The sequence below is a fragment of the Rhamphochromis longiceps genome, linkage group LG9 (assembly GCF_057381845.1).
Source record: "Rhamphochromis longiceps isolate RC_006_pf linkage group LG9, R_longiceps_female_GT1.1, whole genome shotgun sequence".
Classification (NCBI taxonomy): Eukaryota; Metazoa; Chordata; class Actinopteri; order Cichliformes; family Cichlidae; genus Rhamphochromis; species Rhamphochromis longiceps.
In genome coordinates, this window is record NC_140565.1 from 3,767,514 (window position 1) to 3,788,803 (window position 21,290).

Genomic DNA, 21,290 nt, shown 5'->3' on the forward strand with positions numbered 1-21,290 from the left:
CCATGCAGATCTTCTCGAGAGCAGTGATGTTTTGGGGCTGTCGCCGAGCAACACGGACTTTCAACTCCCGCCACAGATTTTCTATGGGGTTGAGGTCTGGAGACTGGCTAGGCCACTCCAGGACTTTCAAATGCTTCTTACGGAGCCACTCCTTTGTTGCCCGGGCAGTGTGTTTTGGATCATTGTCATGTTGGAAGACCCAGCCTCGTTTCATCTTCAAAGTTCTCACTGATGGAAGGAGGTTTTGGCTCAAAATCTCACGATACATGGCCCCATTCATTCTGTCCTTAACACGGATCAGTCGTCCTGTCCCCTTGGCAGAAAAACAGCCCCATAGCATGATGTTTCCACCCCCATGCTTCACAGTAGGTATGGTGTTCTTGGGATGCTACTCAGTATTCTTCTTCCTCCAAACACGACGAGTTGAGTTTATACCAAAAAGTTCTACTTTGGTTTCATCTGACCACATGACATTCTCCCAATCCTCTGCTGTATCATCCATGTGCTCTCTGGCAAACTTCAGACGGGCCTGGACATGCACTGGCTTCAGCAGCGGAACACGTCTGGCACTGCGGGATTTGATTCCCTGCCGTTGTAGTGTGTTACTGATGGTGACCTTTGTTACTTTGGTCCCAGCTCTCTGCAGGTCATTCACCAGGTCCCCCCGTGTGGTTCTGGGATCTTTGCTCACCGTTCTCATGATCATTTTGACCCCACGGGATGAGATCTTGCGTGGAGCCCCAGATCCAGGGAGATTATCAGTGGTCTTGTATGTCTTCCATTTTCTGATGATTGCTCCCACAGTTGATTTTTTCACACCAAGCTGCTTGCCTATTGTAGATTCACTCTTCCCAGTCTGGTGCAGGTCTACAATACTTTTCCTGGTGTCCTTCGAAAGCTCTTTGGTCTTGGCCATGGCGGAGTTTGGAGTCTGACTGTTTGAGGCTGTGGACAGGTGTCTTTTATACAGATGATGAGTTCAAACAGGTGCCATTCATACAGGTAACGAGTGGGGGACAGAAAAGCTTCTTACAGAAGACGTTACAGGTCTGTGAGAGCCAGAGATTTTCCTTGTTTGAGGTGACCAAATACTTATTTTCCACCCTGATTTACGAATAAATTCTTTACAAATCCTACCATGTGGATTCATGGATTTTTTTTTCACATTCTGTCTCTCACAGTTGAAGTGTACCTCTGGTGCAAATTACTGACCTCTGTCATCATTTTAAGTGGGGGAACTTGCACAATCGGTGGCTGACTAAATACTTTTTTGCCCCACTGTAGGTTACAAGCAAGTCTGGCGCTGAACAGAAATTGTCGCGCTATGCTCCTTTGTTTATTGTGCATAAATAGTGAATTGTCCTGACACAATATTGCGTTTCGCTTCTGTTATTATGGTACATTGACAAAAACACATACTTTTATTCACAGGATAAAACAGGTTTTAGTATCACTAATTGCCCAGTACGATTACAGGATACAGTATTATTGTCACTGCTACATTTCTGTGATGGGTACCAGAAATTATTTCCACTACTAATTAATTACCCTTGAGCTCAAAGGTCCTATTAATAAATGGTTAACGAATGTGTATTTATGAAGAAGATTTGTGAGACTGGTAAACTTATGATACGTACGATGGTCTTTACTTTCTACACGGTGCATTTCAAGGTCCTGTACCCATCCGTCGGTAAACTGTACCTGGGCTTGTTGCAGTGACCTGAAGTTACTAAACTTCATGAGTGTATGCACTCACTCCAAGAACCGTATGATTATAAATATGCTACGATGAGATAGCTGACTTCATCTAACTAGCAAATGTTGTCCAGGCTACGTTGGTGATACAGTTTTTTTTTAATATGTATGATATTTTTGTCATGCGATTTTAAAGCTGGTCCTACAACCGCATCCAAGAATAACATGCAGCTTATCTCAGAACTGTCGGTGAAAATTATTCTTGGAGCTAGGTTTAATTGAGCTGCATTTTAAAGAGGTGCAATTTCACAATTTGTGTATATTTTCTAAGTTCACTATTTTGTCATGTGTTGAGAAAAACACAGATTTAAAAATTACATGGTCTAATATTTACATTTAGCATAACTGCAACATGCTTTTTTTCGTTTTTTTTTTAAAGACTCGAAAGGACTTGAAATTCAAAATTTCAGACTTGTGACTTTACTTGGACTTTTACACCAGTGACTTGAGACTCGAGTCTGACTTGCCTGACATTACTTGAGACTTGACTTGAGACTTGAGGATAAAGACTTGAGACTTACTTGAGACTTGCAAAACAATGACTTGGTCCCACCTCTGGAAACAGATAAGTCAAACTTTACTCAACTCATTCTTCTTGCTTCCTCCACTTTCCTACCATTGATTCATTAATGTTGAATTCTCTGCAGCTGCTCTGTTTCCACGTTGTTGCAGTACATTAATGACTAACCTCATATTGTGGATGGATTATCTCAGTTGTTCTCCTGACTGAAGTTTGGTCCGTTTACAGCATCCTGCCATGCGATTGCATTTGTCCCTGACCACCGAGAACACTCACGTTAACTTTTATCGAGGGGAAAAATGTTAGCATTCATCCTCCAGCTTCACTGTTTATGTTATGCTAACATAGCTGTGTCGCTAGCGATCACGTAGCACATCATTATAGCTGTGTCCCAAAACCTAGGTCACATCCTTTGGAGGACCCGGCCTTCACGGTCTACGAAGACCGCTGTTTAGTTTTCTGTCTTCATTTATGTTGGAAGTGATCTCAGTCAGAACATGCTATATCATGTTTAGGTGGAAACTAGCGAGCTAGCTTCCTGCTAACTTCTAACTCTGTTAAATGTAATAAATCCTGTTTTCATGGATGCCTGGATGTTAAACTTCATAGTTACACCTGGTAAAGCAGCAACACTGATCATTTTATTAAAGATGAAAGTTTTTAACTCTCAGTGTTTGTTTGACTTTGGGACCTGCAGCCGATGGAGTTTTGGACCCAGATTACTCCGTGAGGCTCCTGACTACCGCAGCTGTAATGCTCCAACAATCCATCAAGCGGTGCGGCTTCGTAGCTACCAAAGTCGTACTAAAACATTTTTGACAGATTTTTGATTTTTACCACATAAAATTGGTTCAAGGTCAGTAAGAACAACCAGAATTCATACATAAAGCACACTGTTGATTTTAAGTGAGCCTTATAGTGCAGAAAATACGGTAGTTTATCCATTCGACTAATGCAAACCTGTGTCTATTTGTGCCTGTTGTTGCTGCGTTGTTGTGACATTCAACACAGGCATTCAACGCCTTAGAGGTAGTACTCTTCTGGAAAAGTCACCTGACCTGTATCTAAGCCTTTTTCTACATACTACATGTGTGCACATGTTCCTATTGTACTTTACTTGGACAGCATGACTGATTAAACTGGGGAGCCACTGGTGACAATTGAGTGTGAGAGTGAGAAGGGAGATCCATCATTGTGAAGGCTCATGCCTAGGCCCGGTACTAGATAAATGTGGTTAGACAAAGTCTGTGTGTGAACAGCACGTGTGTGTGTGTGTGTGTGTGTGTGTGTGTGTGTATTCTCTGTAAGCATGTACGTGTGGGTCATGGCCTCATTTCATGTAAAACACGTGCTTGCACATCGGTTGCTTGGGTTACTGCTCAACATCAGAGGAGAGGCATTTTTACTTTTCCCCTTTTGCCTTTCAAAAGGAGGGGGAGGGAGGGGGGGGGATGAAGGCACAGGGACAAGAGGAGGTGGCATAGTGTTTCCTCTCTGTGTGCATTATGGATGAGGTGTGTCCGCAGTGTTCGATCAGCAGCGTGAAGGAGGCCTCCCCCAGTTAGCTAAGATTCTCTATTTGTGTCATAGTGAGCGTGCATGTGTGTATTAGGGGCGGGTTTTAATAATTGATTCATCGATTAAAATTGATTCTGGCTTGGATAACGTGATATCGATTCATTAAAATCCTGGATCTATTTTTTTATATAAATGTATTTTGCCCAAAATTCCAGAATCTCAGGTGAAACCTCACAAAGCAGGTACACGGCTTCTGCACAAAGACCTAAACACAAAGATCAGAATCAGTGAGATGTGACTTTCTCACCCGACGGCACGGACACGGTCGGGGCTGAAAGCTGACAGCTCGCTGATTCTGATGTTTCGGCGGGTCCGCGCTTTGTGTTCACGCCCTTTTTGTGCTGCTTCTAACGCTGTTAGTTTTATCTCTCTCCAAACAACATTGACTGAACCAGCAGCAAAAGAAGATCCAAACTACGCTTCACATAAACATCGTCATGAATTCCCTCTGACTTTTGCTGTTTTGCTTCCACCAGGATAAAATCACACGTCATGCACAGCTCTCTCTCTCCCTCTCCTTCTCTGTACTTCAAGAACAGTTTCCTGTCTAAAAATCTGTTTTCTGCATTATTCGCTTGCTTGTTATGCACAAGTCTACCGTTATTTCTGCCGTTCAACAGGCTTCTGAACAAATTTAAACTTTTTAAAAGTATACAAAATGCAAAACGCCGTGTCTCTAATAAAACCTTTGTAACATCAGAGGTAACGTTCATATGTTGATTAATGGTTTTCTTTTGTTTTTGATGTACTGCAGAACATTTGTATAAAATCCCAGGCCAGGAAAATCACCTTCATGTTTTTCTGTTTTATCTTCAGCGACTTTGACACAAAGGCATCTGCTGTGACGCTCACACCTTTGATAAAGTCTGGAAAGTGTCAGCTTCCTTTTTATACATACAAAAATATGTAAATGTACTGATCTGAATTAGAATATTTCTGACTGTCTGAGGCAAAATTTCCCAGATACAAATCGAATCGAATCGAATCAATTTGAATCGAACTGTGGATCGAATCGATTCAGGACCTTGTGAATAGAATCGATTCTAGAAATCAATGACGATACCCAGCCCTATGTGTGATTATGGCTGATGCAGGAGACACTACGAGCATACCTGCCCCAAAACAGTCTATACTGTGTGAGCTCTCTCAGTATGAAGGCTGTAGGACTTCTGGAACAATGGGCTTGAATACACTTACTAACAATGCGTTTGCACAATTCTGCGTAGCTCATGAGTACAAATGTTTCCCACACAAATCTGTGATTTATCAATAATTTCTTATCTCAGTTGGTTTGCATGCAAACTGTTGATCTTTGGACCCACAGCACCCCGATACAGGAAGTCTGTAAAAAGTCCTAATCTCTGATCCTGTGGGTCTTACCCAGCAGGCAGTGCAGCCTGTGGGCAGCCAATGGGGACTCACCCAGGTCTACCTGCCTCTCTCCTTACAAGGCCACATTTGCACAAACACGCCACTCCACATGTGGATATATGAGCAGATACATCATCTTTATTCTTAATAATCTTTATTCTTGATTAAGAATAAAGATGGTTTATTATTAAAATGACATATAAAGCTCTGTTTGACACTTTGTATCACTGCAAACATCAAAGGTTTCATGTTTAGACCTTTTACCCTCGAACATTAATGAGAGGTGAGCTGCTCTCAATCACAGCTTCCTCTACAGAACAAATGACATCTTTGCTGCCTTAAAATGAACAGGCTACTACTAATAATAATACACATTATTATTGTTCTTGTTGTTTCTTTTTTTTTATATTTTCAAACTGTAAACAAAAACACCTTAAGCTCTAAAATGCTCAATAAGAAGGTGCAGGCTTTAACCTCCACCCATCCATTTTTTGGGGGGAGGGAACGGGTTGCCGTGGTAGCAGCAGAGAAACCCTGACAACCTTTTCACCAGTCACCTCGTCCAGCTCATCCAGGGAAACCCTGAAGTCTTCCCAGGTTGTCATGGTCCTGAGTCTGTTTTGTATTATTTATCCTTGCTCGTCTCTTGGTTTTGATTCCTAGCTCCTTCGTTCTTCCGCGTTTCTTGTGTTCTAGTTCTTTGGTTCTGTGCTCCTTCTGTTCAGTGTGTAGTCATCCCTGCCCGTGGGTTCCCTCTGTTCTCTGTCAGTATCGTGTCTCTGAGTTCTGTGATTTCCTGTGTTGCTTCTGCTCTAAGTCCCCTCGTACTTCAGGTTTGTTGGTTCTGGTTCCTTGTTTCTTAATTTTCCCAGTTTAGGTTTCCTTTAGTTTCTGCACATGCCATCTCTGTTTCTGTTTGTATCCTCACCTTGTAAATAAAGCTCACTCGCATCAGGTCAGGGCCTGCATTTGGGTCCATTCACTCATGCCGCAGCCGTGACACAGGTCATCGTAGAGATGTAATCTCTCCATCATGTCCCGGTCCAAGTAGGACAACCCCTCACTCGGGTGGTGACGCCTTGTGATGGGGAAGAGCAGCGGCTCTACTTCTAAGAAACACGTCCACCATGCAGAGAAAGCTCATTTGCAGCAGGAACATTGATCGATCAGGTAAATCGACAGCTTCTCTCTTTACCGCGACACGTGCAGCGTCCACATGACTGGGATTCGTCTGTCAGTTTAAACATGTGTTACAGTGTCTCCTATCTCATCTTATTGTACCTTACATGTTCTTATCTATCTTTGAAAATAACTTCTATCATTGTTTGATTATTGCAGTGAGTTTCTCCTCGCAGGCTGACAGATCACATGGTCTGTGTCCTCCACCTTGTAGCCTGTTTGTCTTTTTCAAACTCCTTTTGGACTTGAGCCACCAAGAGTCTGCCAGAGGAAACGACACTCAGCTCGTTATTTATTCTTTTTAAATTGCCGTCATTTCCGTGGAAATACTTTGGAAAGCTGTGCCTCCTCTGCTTTCCCCTTTGGACCTCAGTCACTGCTGTTCACATTTTCACAGTCAGACTTTCTCCTGATCTCTTGCCTTGGAGGTGCAGGCTGCTGGTTCAAGACGATTCTGATTCACTAACATACGGAGCGTGGCAAGAACAGAACAGGCTTCAGGTTTCATAAATGAGATGCAGGTTTGCACAGGCTAAGAACATTTCCACTCAAATATTAGTGAATGAGGCCCAGGCTGCTGCAGGGAAGCTGCTGTGACTGTGAAACTATTTAAACATAAGCTGGAGGAAACACCATACATGGTTAATTACCTGCTTACAATGTACGATAATCTTCAAGACCTGGGCAGAAATCAACTGTGAGTAGAGCAGGACTCATCCCTGCATGAAAAATGATAGTTGCACTTGAATCATACGAAAACCTACTTGTAATATTCGATATGGTGTGAGGCTGTCCACTGTCCCTCTGTGCCAGCGACACCTCGGTGACCTCTCGTTACCTCCAAGTATGATACTTTGTGGATATATGATTAGTCAGTGCTTTGAGCATGGTCATTACGTGAGTCACTTCTTAATTACAGTGCTATTCCATTTTAGTTAATATGATCATTTTTCTTCTGTCTGCAGTAAAAGGGTATACTGAGGATATTGCACTGTGCCAGCAGCGGCCAAAGCTATGCAGGCATTAAAGTCAGAAAAGCTAAATGCTATGTGTTGTTAGCATGGTGGACATATTGTAGCTTTCACTGGGTTCTTTGTGTGCGACTGGTGTAAACAGTGGAAAGAGAGATCTGTGAGGAGCGGAGCTGGCAGAGAGCTCCTCATAAACATCACTACAGAGCACACAGCAGGCTCCACCTCTTCTCTGCTTTCCTTCTCACTTTCACATAACGGTCGCTGTGTCATTGCACAGTGGAAATGGGATGGACTCAAGTGTAGTTTCAAACCCGGAGGCTAGAGGTGCAGTGTAACAAAAAGAGTCTTTCTTCACAATGCTCAGAAGCTAACAGAAATCTCAGACTAGAATTAAGGAACATAAACTAGACGTCTGAGGCGAGAGAAAAACTATGACTATGACTAGATGGCAGGGATAACTGGGTGCAGGGACTGGGCAAAGCTTGCAGGTGGGGGTTGCTTGGAGGAGGAAGGCAGGAGAGGTCCAGGTGGGTGCTGCATGCAATGCAGGGAGGCAGGCAGGAGAGACTGGCAGTTCAAAAAGGTAGGTAGGTGGTAGGTGGGTTTCAGATGTAAAGTTGGCAGATAATCTGGCGAAGACCAGTTGAGTGCGCAGGTATGACTGCCATCAGGTGAGGAACAACAAAGACTCCACCCAGCGGGGAGGAGCCGATGCCGTGGAAAACTACCCAGACCATGACACGCTGCTTCTCTCTCTGTCTCATGCTCCCACTTTGTTTCTCCCACCTCTCACCCAATGGTTGTTCCGAGCTTCTCAGAGCTGTGGCGTCTTCCTGTTTCTTAGTCACCACTTTTCCCTTCGGCCTTCTTTTCCTCCACCTAAGCCCCCTCTCTTCTGCTGCTCTGTTGTCCGTCTACAGGTGGAAAACATCCAGCAGATGCTCTGGCCGTAGCCCAGGGAGTTGCTTTCTTTATTACCACGCGCCTCTTTATCACGATCATCAGAAATACATTCGTGTGGTAGGACGGACTTCTCCAAGGGTTTGACATGTTTATCTTCCTCTAATGTGCGTTCAGGTGAGCTCTTTTAATCACACTGCTATTTCATTAAAACAGTTGTAGCATGAAAAAGAACAGATGGCTATTTCATTGTTGTCTCACTCAGTAATAATCGACCACATTTATATTAAATGCCATCTGGAAACAGACCACACGCACCATACTCTCCGTCCCAAACGTTTGTGCTGCTCAAAAGGAAAAAAGGAAAAAATCTGGCACTAAGTTTGTTGCTAAAGACACAAATGAAAACATGGACTAAACAGCAGTCAAACTATTCACACAAACTTAGACAAAAACATGAGCTATCATGTGCCAAATGTTCCCTACACAACACAGAAACAAAGTGAGAAGCTTTGACAGTCGCTCGAGGCTGACTGAAGGAATCGGCTGAAACTGGCCTGCTGTTGGACTGATGATGAGAACTATGATTACAGTTAACTTAATCAAATCAATATGTATTCATTTCCATGGGCTCTACTTCAACCTTAATTCAAGTTAAAATAAAAAATAAATAAGATACAGAGGAAGGACACGGTGCTGGCCTACAGCAGAAAGACGTCTGTGGATGTGCACGCCACTCAAAAGCAGCCAAAGCTGAACCTGAGTCACGCTTGCTGCTATCCTTCTGTCACAAGTCTCCACCCACTCCACCCTGCCTGCACTTGTCTTTATCTCTGTTGTGCACACATCATTGCTTTGGGTGATTGACCCCAAATATTTAAGCTGCACCCCTCCTTGCATCCTCACAGCTACACCTGTCTCCCTCTCATTCACACTCGGATTCTGTTTTGCTGAATTCCATCCGTCCTCTCTCCAGAGCATACCTCCGCCTCTGCAGGCTTCCACCTGCTCTCGCTACAGATCTGCAGACATCATGGTTTACAGAGAATCCTGCCTGGCTTCTTCTGTCAGCACGTCTATCAAAGACGATCTAATGTACTCTGCACTCACACATGTGCTGCACCAACCTGAAAGACTTCTATTGTCATGTACCCAGACTTGCCTCCCCGAAACACTGAGCACAACTCTTCCTTCTTCAACTTCCACCATTTAATCCTCGTCGTTGCCTTCACACGCTTCATCTTCTTGATTTGCAAACTCATTCTACAACCTACTACCTGATGCTGCCTAACTACACCCTGACATCACATTGCAACCTCCTATCTCTTTCAAACTGCACCTTCTGCACAAGATATAATCTAAATGTGTGCACCATCTTCCAGTATCATTTGTCAGCCTGTGTTCCTCCCTCTTCTTCTTCTGTGTTCACCACAGCCATTTCTATAAGACACACACTATCTGTCCTTCTGCATTTGTCTCTTTAACACCATCTTTACCTCATCGTCTAAATGACATCCAACTTGTCGGGCATACACACTGACAGCATTTAACATCACACCTTCAATTTCCAGCTTCAGCCTCACAATCACGTCTCTCTTCACCTCAAGACTGTTCAGATACTCTTCCTCCAACATTACTCGTCTCTCTTCCTATCTGCACCATGGTGGAGTGTTTTGATGCTCTCGAGCTTACTTCCTTTCAGCCTAGTGAAGGACCTTGCACACACATATACCTTCCTTCTCTCCATCAAATCAGATCCTCTCCCTTTACCAGTTTTCCCACTGTCTCCAGACACACCTTCCCCCTTTCCTGTTCCTTTGTCTTCAGCCAACAGTGGCAGCAGAGGCAGATGTTGTTACCTGAGCCCTGACCAATCCTATATGGAGATCTCATTCTGGATAATCTGCACGTCTGATTCATTTTATGGACTTCTGAAAAATTAATCTAAAATGACTCTTCTCTTATTCTGGAATATACACTCAACAAAAATATAAACGCAACACCTTTGTTACTGCTCCCATTCCCCATGGGATGGACGTAGAGACCTAAAATTCATTCCAGATACACAATATAACCATCCCTCCCAAACAGTGGTCACAAATCAGTCCAAATGTGTGGTAGTGGGCACATCTGCCATATTGAGATAATCCATCCCACCTCACAGGTGTGCCACATCAGGATGCTGATCTGACATCATGAGTAGTGCACAGGTGTACCTCAGACTGCCCACAACAAATGGCCACCCTGGAATGTGCAGTTTTTTGCGCTATTGGGGGTCTGGGGACCCAGAACCGGTCAGTATCTGGTGTGACCACCATTTGCCTCATGCAGTGCAACACATCGTCGCATGGAGTCTATCAGATTGTCAATTGTGGCCTGTGGAATGTTGGTCCACTCCACTTCAATGGCTGTGCGAGGTTGTTGGCCTTTTGTTGTGGGCAGTCTGAGGTACACCTGTGCACTACTCATGATGTCAGATCAGCATCCTGATGTGGCACACCTGTGAGGTGGGATGGATTATCTCAATATAGCAGATGTGCCCACTACCACACATTTGGACTGATTTGTGACCACTGTTTGGGAGGGATGGTTATATTGTGTATCTGGAATGAATTTTAGGTCTCTACGTCCATCCCATGGGGAATGGGAGCAGTAACAAAGGTGTTGCGTTTATATTTTTGTTGAGTGTAGTACGATAGCAATGAATATACCACATGTTTCTACATATACCTAACAAACATGTATTACTGCTACTGCCATCTCAATTAAAGCAGCTAGCATGCTAACCTCTCTGGCACACCACACCTTCTGTCCCCAACACAAAGTTGACACCAAGCTTTACTCTTCTGCCACTATTAGAAATGATCTGCTTGTATTCCCTTAAATGCAGTTTCATCTCCCTCAGGCCAGAAACAGGTGCACACATGAGCAGAAACAGCTCTGAAATGACGAGCACAGCATCGTTTGGTTTTTCCTACCGTCTTTTCGGTAAAGGTTGATCTCCACCTTCCTCTCCTCCGACCCCAGGAGGGCCTGCGCCATCTGGGCGATAGCCAGTCGCTTGGTGTCAGGTCCATACAGGAAGTTGCACGCGCATGGCTTCTGCATGATCTCAGCCCTGGAGTAGCCACACATGTGGCAGAAGCCATCGTTACAGAAAATGATGGCGCAGTTCTCCACTCTGGCGTTGGCTATGATAAACTTGCGACCTGTGGGTGAAAGGACAAAGGTTTCTGCTCAGTTATTTACTTTTCACTAACACAGCAACACCAACTCAACATATGATCAAATGAATGAATGAAACAGGTAGCTCAGGTTAATCGCATTTATCCTAAATGAAAGCTACGGTGACCATATTTGGATTTCCAAAAAACACTTGGCCCAGAAAAACTTTAATCATGCTGTTTGCTTAAAGAAACTTTTAACATATTTAAATGATGCCTTCTCTGTGCGGTTAATGAATGGTGAAATAAAAAATGTCATATGCAACAGTGCAAAAAGATAACTTAAAAACCTCTGGGATTAAATAATGGTACCGAAATAAGGCCTCATCTGTAAAAGAACAAGTACCAGGATGGTACGAGGGAAATGTCTTTGACAGTTCGTCTGAAAAGCTGCAGTTGTGCTTTGACATCTTTTAAACATCATCAGCGCGCTGTCTGTCCCGTCTGTGAGCGCAGAACAACCACTCACAAAGCAGCAGCTCGGGGATGATGTCACACATGCTCTGTAGGAAAACCCGGACAGAACGTGAAAATGGACGCGCCCGAGGAAAAGAGGACGGTTGGTCACCCTATGAACACTCAGGAGGATTCAAATATTTTAAGGTGGAGGCTCGTTCCCGTTCACGTCTTGTTGACGCTCTAGCTAAGCAAGGTTTTTCAGCCAACGGCAGACTTCCCTGGCCCAGGTCGTTTTATCCAAATCTGTATCTTCATTGTAACAACATTCAAAAGCCACCAGAGGCAGCATTTCCACATTTTCTTCAGACTGCTTCTGCCCTGAATGACAAAAACCACTCAGACATTAAGCTAATATTAGCAGCTATTCTGTCCTTGCTTCTGTCAAACCGAATCTCCAAAGAGATTCAGATTTATTCATTTTCAATTCTAATATTAATTGAAACAAAGAAAAACCTTTCAGCCTGCTGCTACCCAACAAACAGCACCACATGTCCTTTTTGGGGCACATGATTTTTGGCACTTCTGCTGCTAAAATAACACTAACATGCAATAGAAATTAAAGTTTGTTTGTAATTAGGTCCAAAACTTGACACGGCAGCTGCAACCCTAACAGCCTCTTCTTCCACAGAGTGTCTCTCCTGTGAACCACTTACTGTAGAAGGAGCTCTTTTGCTCCCTGGCCTCTGCTCAGTGTCAAAATATGATATCAAGAGAGCTTTAAACACACTTTAAACAGACACTCAAGCATGTTCCTTTACTCAGGACTCTCACTCACTGTTTCATATGCTGTGAATAAAAAGTGTCTTTAAGGTAAATCTCGAGCGTCTTTGGCTAACACAGGAAAACAACATAAATGAAAGAGTCTGAGTGGGAGTGTGTTTGTGCTGTATTAGGCTGACAGACTGCCAGTTTGATAGATGGCTTCCACTAAAGAGCATTAAGCTTCTGAGAATGTTCCTTGTTTCTTTCACTTAGCCCCACTGTGGGAAGAAGGAAAGAGAAAAGAAAGGATGAATATAACAGATTTAAAAAGATCACTGAGGAAGACTTTGGGGAGAAAGAATGAAAACAAATAGGACACAAGCATGAAACAGCTGAAATAATGAATGCAGGTATTTGGAGAAAGATCATGAGAGAGCGGGAGTAGAAGAGAAGTGATCCCAACTGTTGTCTGACTGAAGCAATAACTCTGCATTAATCACGGTGACCACATCACATCATCGTCCCTGATTATTTCACAGTTTGACTTTAAATTCAGTTAAATCCAAGTCTTTATTTATTCTATTTAAATTGTTCCTGGAGAGATCTTCCTAAGTAAGCTGACTTTCTCTTAGGCTCCAAGAAGTCGAACACTAACTGCTGTTTTTAGCAAACAATTTCCCCTTTACGTAGGCTGCAGAGAGTCCTGATGAAACATTTGTGGCTGAAGAGCTGATGCCATTGTCTGTCATAATAAATGTGCAAAATCTTTTGTTTATTTTTAGCTTTCAGCAGCAGGTCACATTTTCTACGTTCCTCTGCAGTCACTCAGCGTCCTGACTGTTCCACCTGAAGACCAGAAACCTGACAGTCAGCAGGTCCTGATGCTGCCCGAGATGAAAATCCAGCACTGATATTACTCGGGAAGATTGTCATGTCAATAAAAACTCAATCAAAATATTTGCCAGTGATCAGGCTATTTTAAACGGGACTAAACTGTTTTATAATTAAGGTGTTCAGAACAGCATTTATTGTAATGTAAAAGTTGAATTATAATCATAATAATCCTGTGAGTCAGCCTGTGTGCTCATCTGAGGTAACTGGAATAAAAACTATTTATTATTTTTAAGTGGAAGCATTTAAGAATATAATCCTGTGGACAAACTGAATGTCTAGTTGCAGATGTTGTAAGCTACGGAGATTTTGTTATCAGGAAACACTGCTCATAACATTTACTGAAGAAGAAAGAAACACACGGACTAAAGCCACAGATTGTGAATAAAACACAGAGGTCATAATTGACTAAATGAACATGACATCGTGTTCAGCTGGATTTGAAACTTCCAGATGAGACTGTTCACTGTAAGGTATTTACTGATTTCACACAGACAGCATTTCAAAAAGTGGAGACCTGAGATTGAGACTTCTTAAAGAGTTTCTCTGTGACCATTATCTTCTTCTACAAAAATAACAGTCACTCGAGAGATCTCCAAACACATTTAAAAGCCATTAGAAAGGCAGCATTTCAAGCTAGACATGCCCGTTATAATGAGGAAAAAGGCCTTTAAGGGACAGAGAGCTATTTTTCAGGGGGAGGCTGCAGATGGGAGGTGTGCATCAGAGGACTTTTTATGAGAGCTTTGGATAAAGGAGAGTCGAGAAGGATTCGCTTCTTTGGGTGGCATAAATCATTTAAATTAAGGTAGCAAGATTTTTGCTGCCTGGCAGATTCTTATTTGTGGATCTGAAAAAGAAACGAACCAGTTTGACTTTTTTTGGTCATTTTTATTGTAGAGCTTCCTCATGAATGATAAATCTTCCCCAAGGACTTCAGGCTATGATAAGGGAAGAACACCGTATCACTGCAGTGACAGACGTGACTCTTGTGATTAGTTTTTGGTCAGTGACTCACACGTCGGCCCACACTGTACCTAGAACTGGCCCAACTCCTAGGAAACTGCTTTTAATGCTACAAAATGTAATTTTGTACATAAATGATGACAGTTTGTTTTGTTTTAGTGTAGAATGTGGACACAGAGCCACGTCTTTAATAATCACCACGTGAAAAAAGAGGCTGGGCAATAACCACAAAGCACAAAAGTAAAAACTGAGAAAGACTAAACTTTGAGGCTCTAAATCTATGACAGGGAAGACTAATGACGAGCAACATCCACCAGCTCCAGCCAAACGTCTTCACCTCGCTTACTGATTGTTGCCTTGTCAGGAAATGTTTGAGAGCCAAAGCTGGCTTTTCTGTCAGCCCAGGGAGCAACTTTCTGAGCTGTCTCAGTCAGTATTCACAGCCGGGCTCATCTGCGACTCAGCGCCAATATTTTGGGAGAAGGTAATGTGTCATACATTGTCCCTATGATGAATGAATGAATGAAATTAAACCCACGTCGGTGCACTGGGTCAATTTTTCTTTCTAAGTGTTCTTCATTAAACTTGATTATGAAAAAGTCCCAGGAGGAGAAGATGGTAGACGGTCATTATTCCCTGTAAATTACGTCTACGAAGAGGTTCACAGAGGGGAGTGTAGTAATTCCCTCTCAAATAGTGATTTATAAGTCATTTTATCATCACTGGCAAGACATGCATCTGCCACACCCGACATTTCTGCACATCACATTCCAATCCAGCTCTGCCCATCGATATCACGCCTCCTGTATCGGGATCGAGTTCGTGGAATTAGTTTGCAGACTCATGAGTCATTGTTATTGGAAAATGTGTCCCTGTTTCAATTGTCGAGCTGTAACTTGCTTATGGGGATATGATTATTTTTGATTGAGTGCACATTTCAGTGTCTATGGGTGTTGTGTTTACTTTTCTGCACTGTGCAAACATATAAAAGTCCAGAAAGGAAAACAAACTACACTTGAAGGAATATTCAATTCAATTTTAATTTTACAATATGTCAAATAACAAAACAGTCGCCTCAATGTGCTTTGTATTGTAAGGTAGACCCTACAATACAGAGAGAAAGCCAACAAGCACTTTGGCGACAGTGAGAAGGAAAAACTTCCTTTGAACAGGAAGAAACCTCCGGCTGAACCAGGCTCCGGGAGGGGCGGGGCCAACAATTCATTCAAACAGCAAGTCAAACACACAAAACAACAAAAGGATATTTTTGCCCACTAAATCGGAGAACTTTGTGACACAGAGCTCTCACACAACATCCACAAGGGTTTTTTTTAAAGATAGTTAAAAATAAACAGTTTCTGTGCTGCAACACCTCCAATAAAGACGAGTAAACGCTCAATGATACGTCTTTATGTTACACTGATGGTCGAGCCTTTGTGGCAGTTGAACCCAAATAAGTGGCAGCAGATTTTTCAAACCTCCGTCAGTCACGTCACAGTACAAGAATCAATACAATACAAATTTATCTGTATCCGGTTGTTCAGTCTGACGTCACTAGCCGTGTCTGGACCTAAACTCCGCTGCAGGTTGTAACGTTGGGTTGTGTTGTGTGGTTGAGAAGAGGCGGCAAAACACCTAGCAGGCTAGGCGGAAGAATACACACCCACGCTGGTATTGGGAATTCCACAGTGTGTTCTTTAATATACCTTCTCTTCATCAACCATATAAGCCCGGTTGAACGGCTGCAGCTTAGCAAACATAGCGCACAGTGTTCGTACAACCCATAACGTTGCAAACAAAGGTGTCTGGAGGGGTAAAACATAAAATCCGTCCCTCCTCATGCACTAGCGTGCAAGCACATGTCCACACCATCACAGAGAGAGAGAGCAGAGCAGTGGCACAAACTGATGACACCATCAACCCTCGACTTGGGTGTCTTAAAGGGACACCACACCATAGTGGCTGTTACAAGGTCCATATATCAAACGATCACTATGGCATTACTGAGAGTTGAAAAACTGTCTAAAGTCTTTCATCTTTAATAAAATGATCAGCGTTCTGCTCTACCAGGTGTAACAATTGAGTTTAACATCCAAGCATCCATGAAAACGGAATTTATGACATTTAACGGAGTTAGAAGTTAGCAGGGAGTTAGCTCGCTAGCTTCTATCTAAATACAATATAGCATGTCCTGACTGCGGGGTTTTGGAAACAAATTAAAACGTACAGCTCTGCTATCACTTCCAACATAAATGAAGACAGAAAACTAAACAGCAGTGACGTTTGTAGGGTTACTGAAGTTGGGCTAGCTGGTATATAATGATGTGCTACGTGATCGCTAGCGACACAGCTATGTTAGCATAATATAAACAAGCTAACTTTTTTTCCACTCGATAAAAGTTACCGTGAGTGTTCTCGGTGGTCAGGAACAAATGTAATCGCATGGCAGGATGCTGTAAAAGGACCAAACTTCAGCCAGGAGAACAACTGAGATAATCCATCCACAATACGAGGTTAGTCATTCATATACTGCTGCATGGGCTGGGCTGTAGTTACATCCTAAGGTTTTAAAAACTGAGCTTAAATAAATGATTAGTGGTAATAAAAGCCGAGGGAGGTCAACAGGGATCACTGACTGTTTTAGGAGCTTTTTGAGATCAAATAGAAGAAAATACATAACATTAAACATGTTAACAACACAAAAGCCATATTAAACGCAGACTACTTTAGGCCCGGAAGTAGGATTCGTCACGTCATCACTTAACAACTGGATAGCACATTTAAAAACCATTAAACTAGCAGGTGGAAGACAATAATTAACCAGGCATGCAAGATAAGATAAGATAAGATAAGATAAGATAAGATAAGATAACTCAGGAGTTAAAACAATACAAAACATTATCCAAAGGCAGACAAAGAGTTGTAACATGGGGGGACATTCACATGATAGATACACTTAGGTAGCCGAGAAGGCCAAATCAAAGAAGTTTTCAATGGAGATTTGAAAGTCTGAACTGAATCAGACACACCAATGGGAGATTGTTCCAGAGGTTGGGTGCTACTGAAGCAAGGTTGCACTAAGAGCAATTGACCTGATGATCTCAGTGCTCTCCTAGGAATATACAGGCTGAGGAGATCATTAAGGTAGCTGCGCTGTATTATTCATAATTTTAAAAGTGAAGAGTACCTCTGTTTCCTAGCATGACGTGACCATCAGTGAATGTTGGGCTCCTGAATGGAAACGTCTGCTTTAAGCGCACCGTTATCACAGCCTCTCCCCCATCGCTTCACTAAAGAGACACATCATCAATCAAAGCTGTCCATCTTGAATCCGACAGGCTGTTCTCGCAGCAGACACCAGCGGTGGACAGACCTGTTCAGGTATTCATGGAAACACTGAAAATCAGTTGTGTAGATGCACTTGAGACCTGTCTCCATGAATTAGTGGCAGCAGCTGCCCTCAGGGGCTCATAAAGTTTGATGGGTTTGTCTGGCTGCAATAAGCACTAAGCAATGCAAAGGCAGAGCTGAGTGTGTGTACTGTATTTGTGTACTTTCTGCACGTCTTTTCCAGACCGCTGAGTAAATGGTTTTCAGTCTGTGGCCGAAAGAACCGAGAAGATGTTATTTTTTTCCAGGCTGTTTAAGGTAAAGCGTTTTGAGCAGGGGTGGAAAAATGTAATTATTCTTTAAATATAAGACACGCAGCCACATGAAGAGGACGTTTGGTGCAATTGTGATGCAGATGTACTGTATCTGCTAAATGACAATACCTCAACCAAAGGAAACCAGGCTGAGAGAGGGACTCAAACAGAAGCACCAGAAAGAATGTCGCAGGCTGCTACTGTGTCTTCAGACATTGTCTAGTGGAAAAGAAAAGAAGACGGACAGCAGAAGCGTCAGCAGGTAGAGCATAAAAACTCGGGTGACTCATGGTTTAAGCTGCTCGGTGTTTAGGACACAGCTGGACATGAAAGAAAGCTGGCATTATTCTAGCAGGGAAGAGGTGAGGAGCTGTATTATTACACTGCAGGCGTTCACAGAGGAAAGTGCAGGAGATGGCAGTATTTGGAAGCAGAGGGCAACGTGCACAAATTAAACAAGGGCGATGGTGGGCAGCTGTACACAGCGTAACATTTCTTCTCATTCTGCTTACTGCACACTTCTCTCAAAGGTGCTTCATACTGTCCCCAGCGACCTGATGCCGTCTGTGGTTGTATTTGTGACTGTGACAAGCAGAACTGAACTAGTGTGAAAATGGAAAAATGTGCACAAATGTACGAAAATCCAACATGTTTAATATTAAGTGACGGATACGAAACATTATTTAATAACCTGCAGTAATAAGTGTCTAACACTACCTGCTGACACTGACAGGATTATGTAGAACTGAACAGGTGGAACTGCACATACATGTATGGTTGTTAGGTTTGCACTACTACTAGCAACTTACTAAAATTCTACTTTAAAAGAATGTCGCAGTTATTTGAATGTTTTTCTCCAGTTACCAGATGACTGAGAAAGTATAGCTGAAGGTGTTCTGCACAGAGGGAGGAGGGCAGGGAGCACTACAGATGTGATGTTTGCTTTGAGAGGATTGATCTGGAGGAGAAGGTCAGAAGCAGTCGTCTGTGTCTTTGTGGATCTGGAGCGTATAATAGTCCCAAGAGGGCGACTGTGGTACTGCATGAGAAGTATTTGAGGGTGGTGCAGGCTGCACAGCGTATGGTGATGTCCATGCGTTATAGACAGCAGAAGTTTAAAGTGTTAAAAACAAATATGTATTATCTTTAACACTTCATGAGCAACAGCAGGGGTGTCAAACATTCTGGTCCGAGGGCCAGAATCGGCCCAGCAAAGACTCTGGTCCGGTCCTGTGGGTGTCTGGGATCTGTGAACGAGGGCACACACTTTCATCTTTTAACTGTATTTTCATAAAGTTTACAACTTGTCCTACTGATGAAGATCTCCCCCATCAAAGTAATAGATAAACAATTAAATGACAGTTTCTGTTTTTTCCACTATTAACAAGAGAAAGTTCTTTTTTCCCTCATTTTTAAGAATGTGCTCGCTGTAAAATTTAAGATGAATTATTTAACAAAAACTTTCTTACAGTCATTGGACAGTCTTTTCTGTAATAGGCCCAAAGAGTCGTGACAGTGCTCCTTTATTAAACAGAGCAGCGTTTCTTTACCTTGTAGAAAAACTGAGAAGTGCTCTTGCGATTGCACTCCTTTGTCTTATATTGAGATATCACAGGGATGAAATCCACAGACAGTAAGGGGATTTTTACTGTATGTGGCCACCGATGCAAAGTGACTCTTTGTGATTTTCTACGTATGTTTAAAGAAGTGTTGGGAAAAAGGTGAACGTGGGAAAGTTGCACAGTTGTTATGGCAACTGTCACTCAGGCAAACAAAGATTGAAGGGAGACCACAACCCTCATTCGAAATGATGAGCGTAGCTTAAAATGAAGCCAGTGACGAGGTGCCTCAGCTCGACCCCGTATCGTTTAAAAAAATGTGGTCCCTTCAGCACTCAGTCACAGCCAGCTCTCATTATAAATAGTTTTGATGATGGACAAAACCCTGAGCGGTGCAGTATGCATACAATATGCAGCAGCCTACTTCCTGGCGACTGTGTCCTGTTTCATTTTATAATAAAATGTAAATGCATGTGTCCATACAACACAATGTATATAAATAATACATCTTTATCACATTAGTTTATGAATCAGTGACATTTGTATTCCAACATGGCATCAGGATAGCAGTAAATATAAAGTCAACTCTCCATAATGTCCGTCGGAGGTATTAAAGGTAATCAAAAGCTCCCCAGCTGACTCTGACTGCTTCTTCCTTTCTCCCCATAATTTCCCTCTAATGAGCTTTTGAAGCCAGTGAGGAGAGAGCTGATGCAGAAGCTGATTAAAGGCAAGTTTTTCAGGAGGAAAACACGATTTCCTATTCCCACTGACACACACTATGCCACACATGCACGCAAACACACACACATATATGTATGATTTCAGCTGCACATACAGACCTGCTGACACAGACTGAATAATTCACCAGGACCAGACCTTGAGGGCCCCTGAATCTGCCCGTGTGTGTGTGTGTGTGTGTGTGTGTGTGTGTGTGTGTGTGTGCTATCTATTTGTTTGTGAGTGATTGAGCATGTATCTGTGAGTGTGCGTATGTGCTAGGAATCTCCCTGACTACTAGGCAGACAGGGAGGGAAACCCGTGTGTTAGAAGTAGAAGTCAACACACCAGCTCGTTGCCTGCTAGCTACAGAGGGAGCGAGATAAGGAAAGAGGGAGTGAGATAAGGAAAGAGGGAGCGAGATTAGGAAAGAGGGAGTGAGATAAGGAAAGAGGGAGCGAGATTAGGAAAGAGGGAGCGAGATAAGGAAAGAGGGAGCGAGATTAGGGGACAGAGAAATGTGAACGGGGAAAACCGGGGAAGAAATATGACACATGCTAAATTGTCAAACACGGAGCGCTGACACAATAAATTCAGACTAAATGTAGGACCCCTCATATTCCACAGTACCTCTTTGCATCCCACAGGCTGTAAGTTTGTATTATACCAGACTGAGACCCTTTGCTCTGTCTGTTATGAAGGTTACTGTTACATCATATTCATGACTGAGACTCGCGGCAGACTTCATGAGATTAGTCGTGTTTCCCGTCTCTCGCTACATGCACGATACCATCGGGACAGAAAGCACTACGCAGCGAGTTCTGGAAAAACAGCGTAAGCAGACATCT

At 42.9% G+C, this 21,290-nt stretch overlaps 1 protein-coding gene across 1 annotated transcript in view; it reads right to left on the reverse strand.

Moving 5' to 3' along the window:
- Nucleotides 1-21,290, reverse strand: part of kcnh2b (potassium voltage-gated channel, subfamily H (eag-related), member 2b) — a 278,133-nt gene that overhangs the window by 241,890 nt on the left and 14,953 nt on the right. The window contains exon 2 of the mRNA XM_085418034.1: nt 11,256-11,486. Coding sequence (XP_085274160.1) covers nt 11,256-11,486 — 231 coding nt within the window. The remainder of the gene's footprint in view (nt 1-11,255; nt 11,487-21,290) is intronic.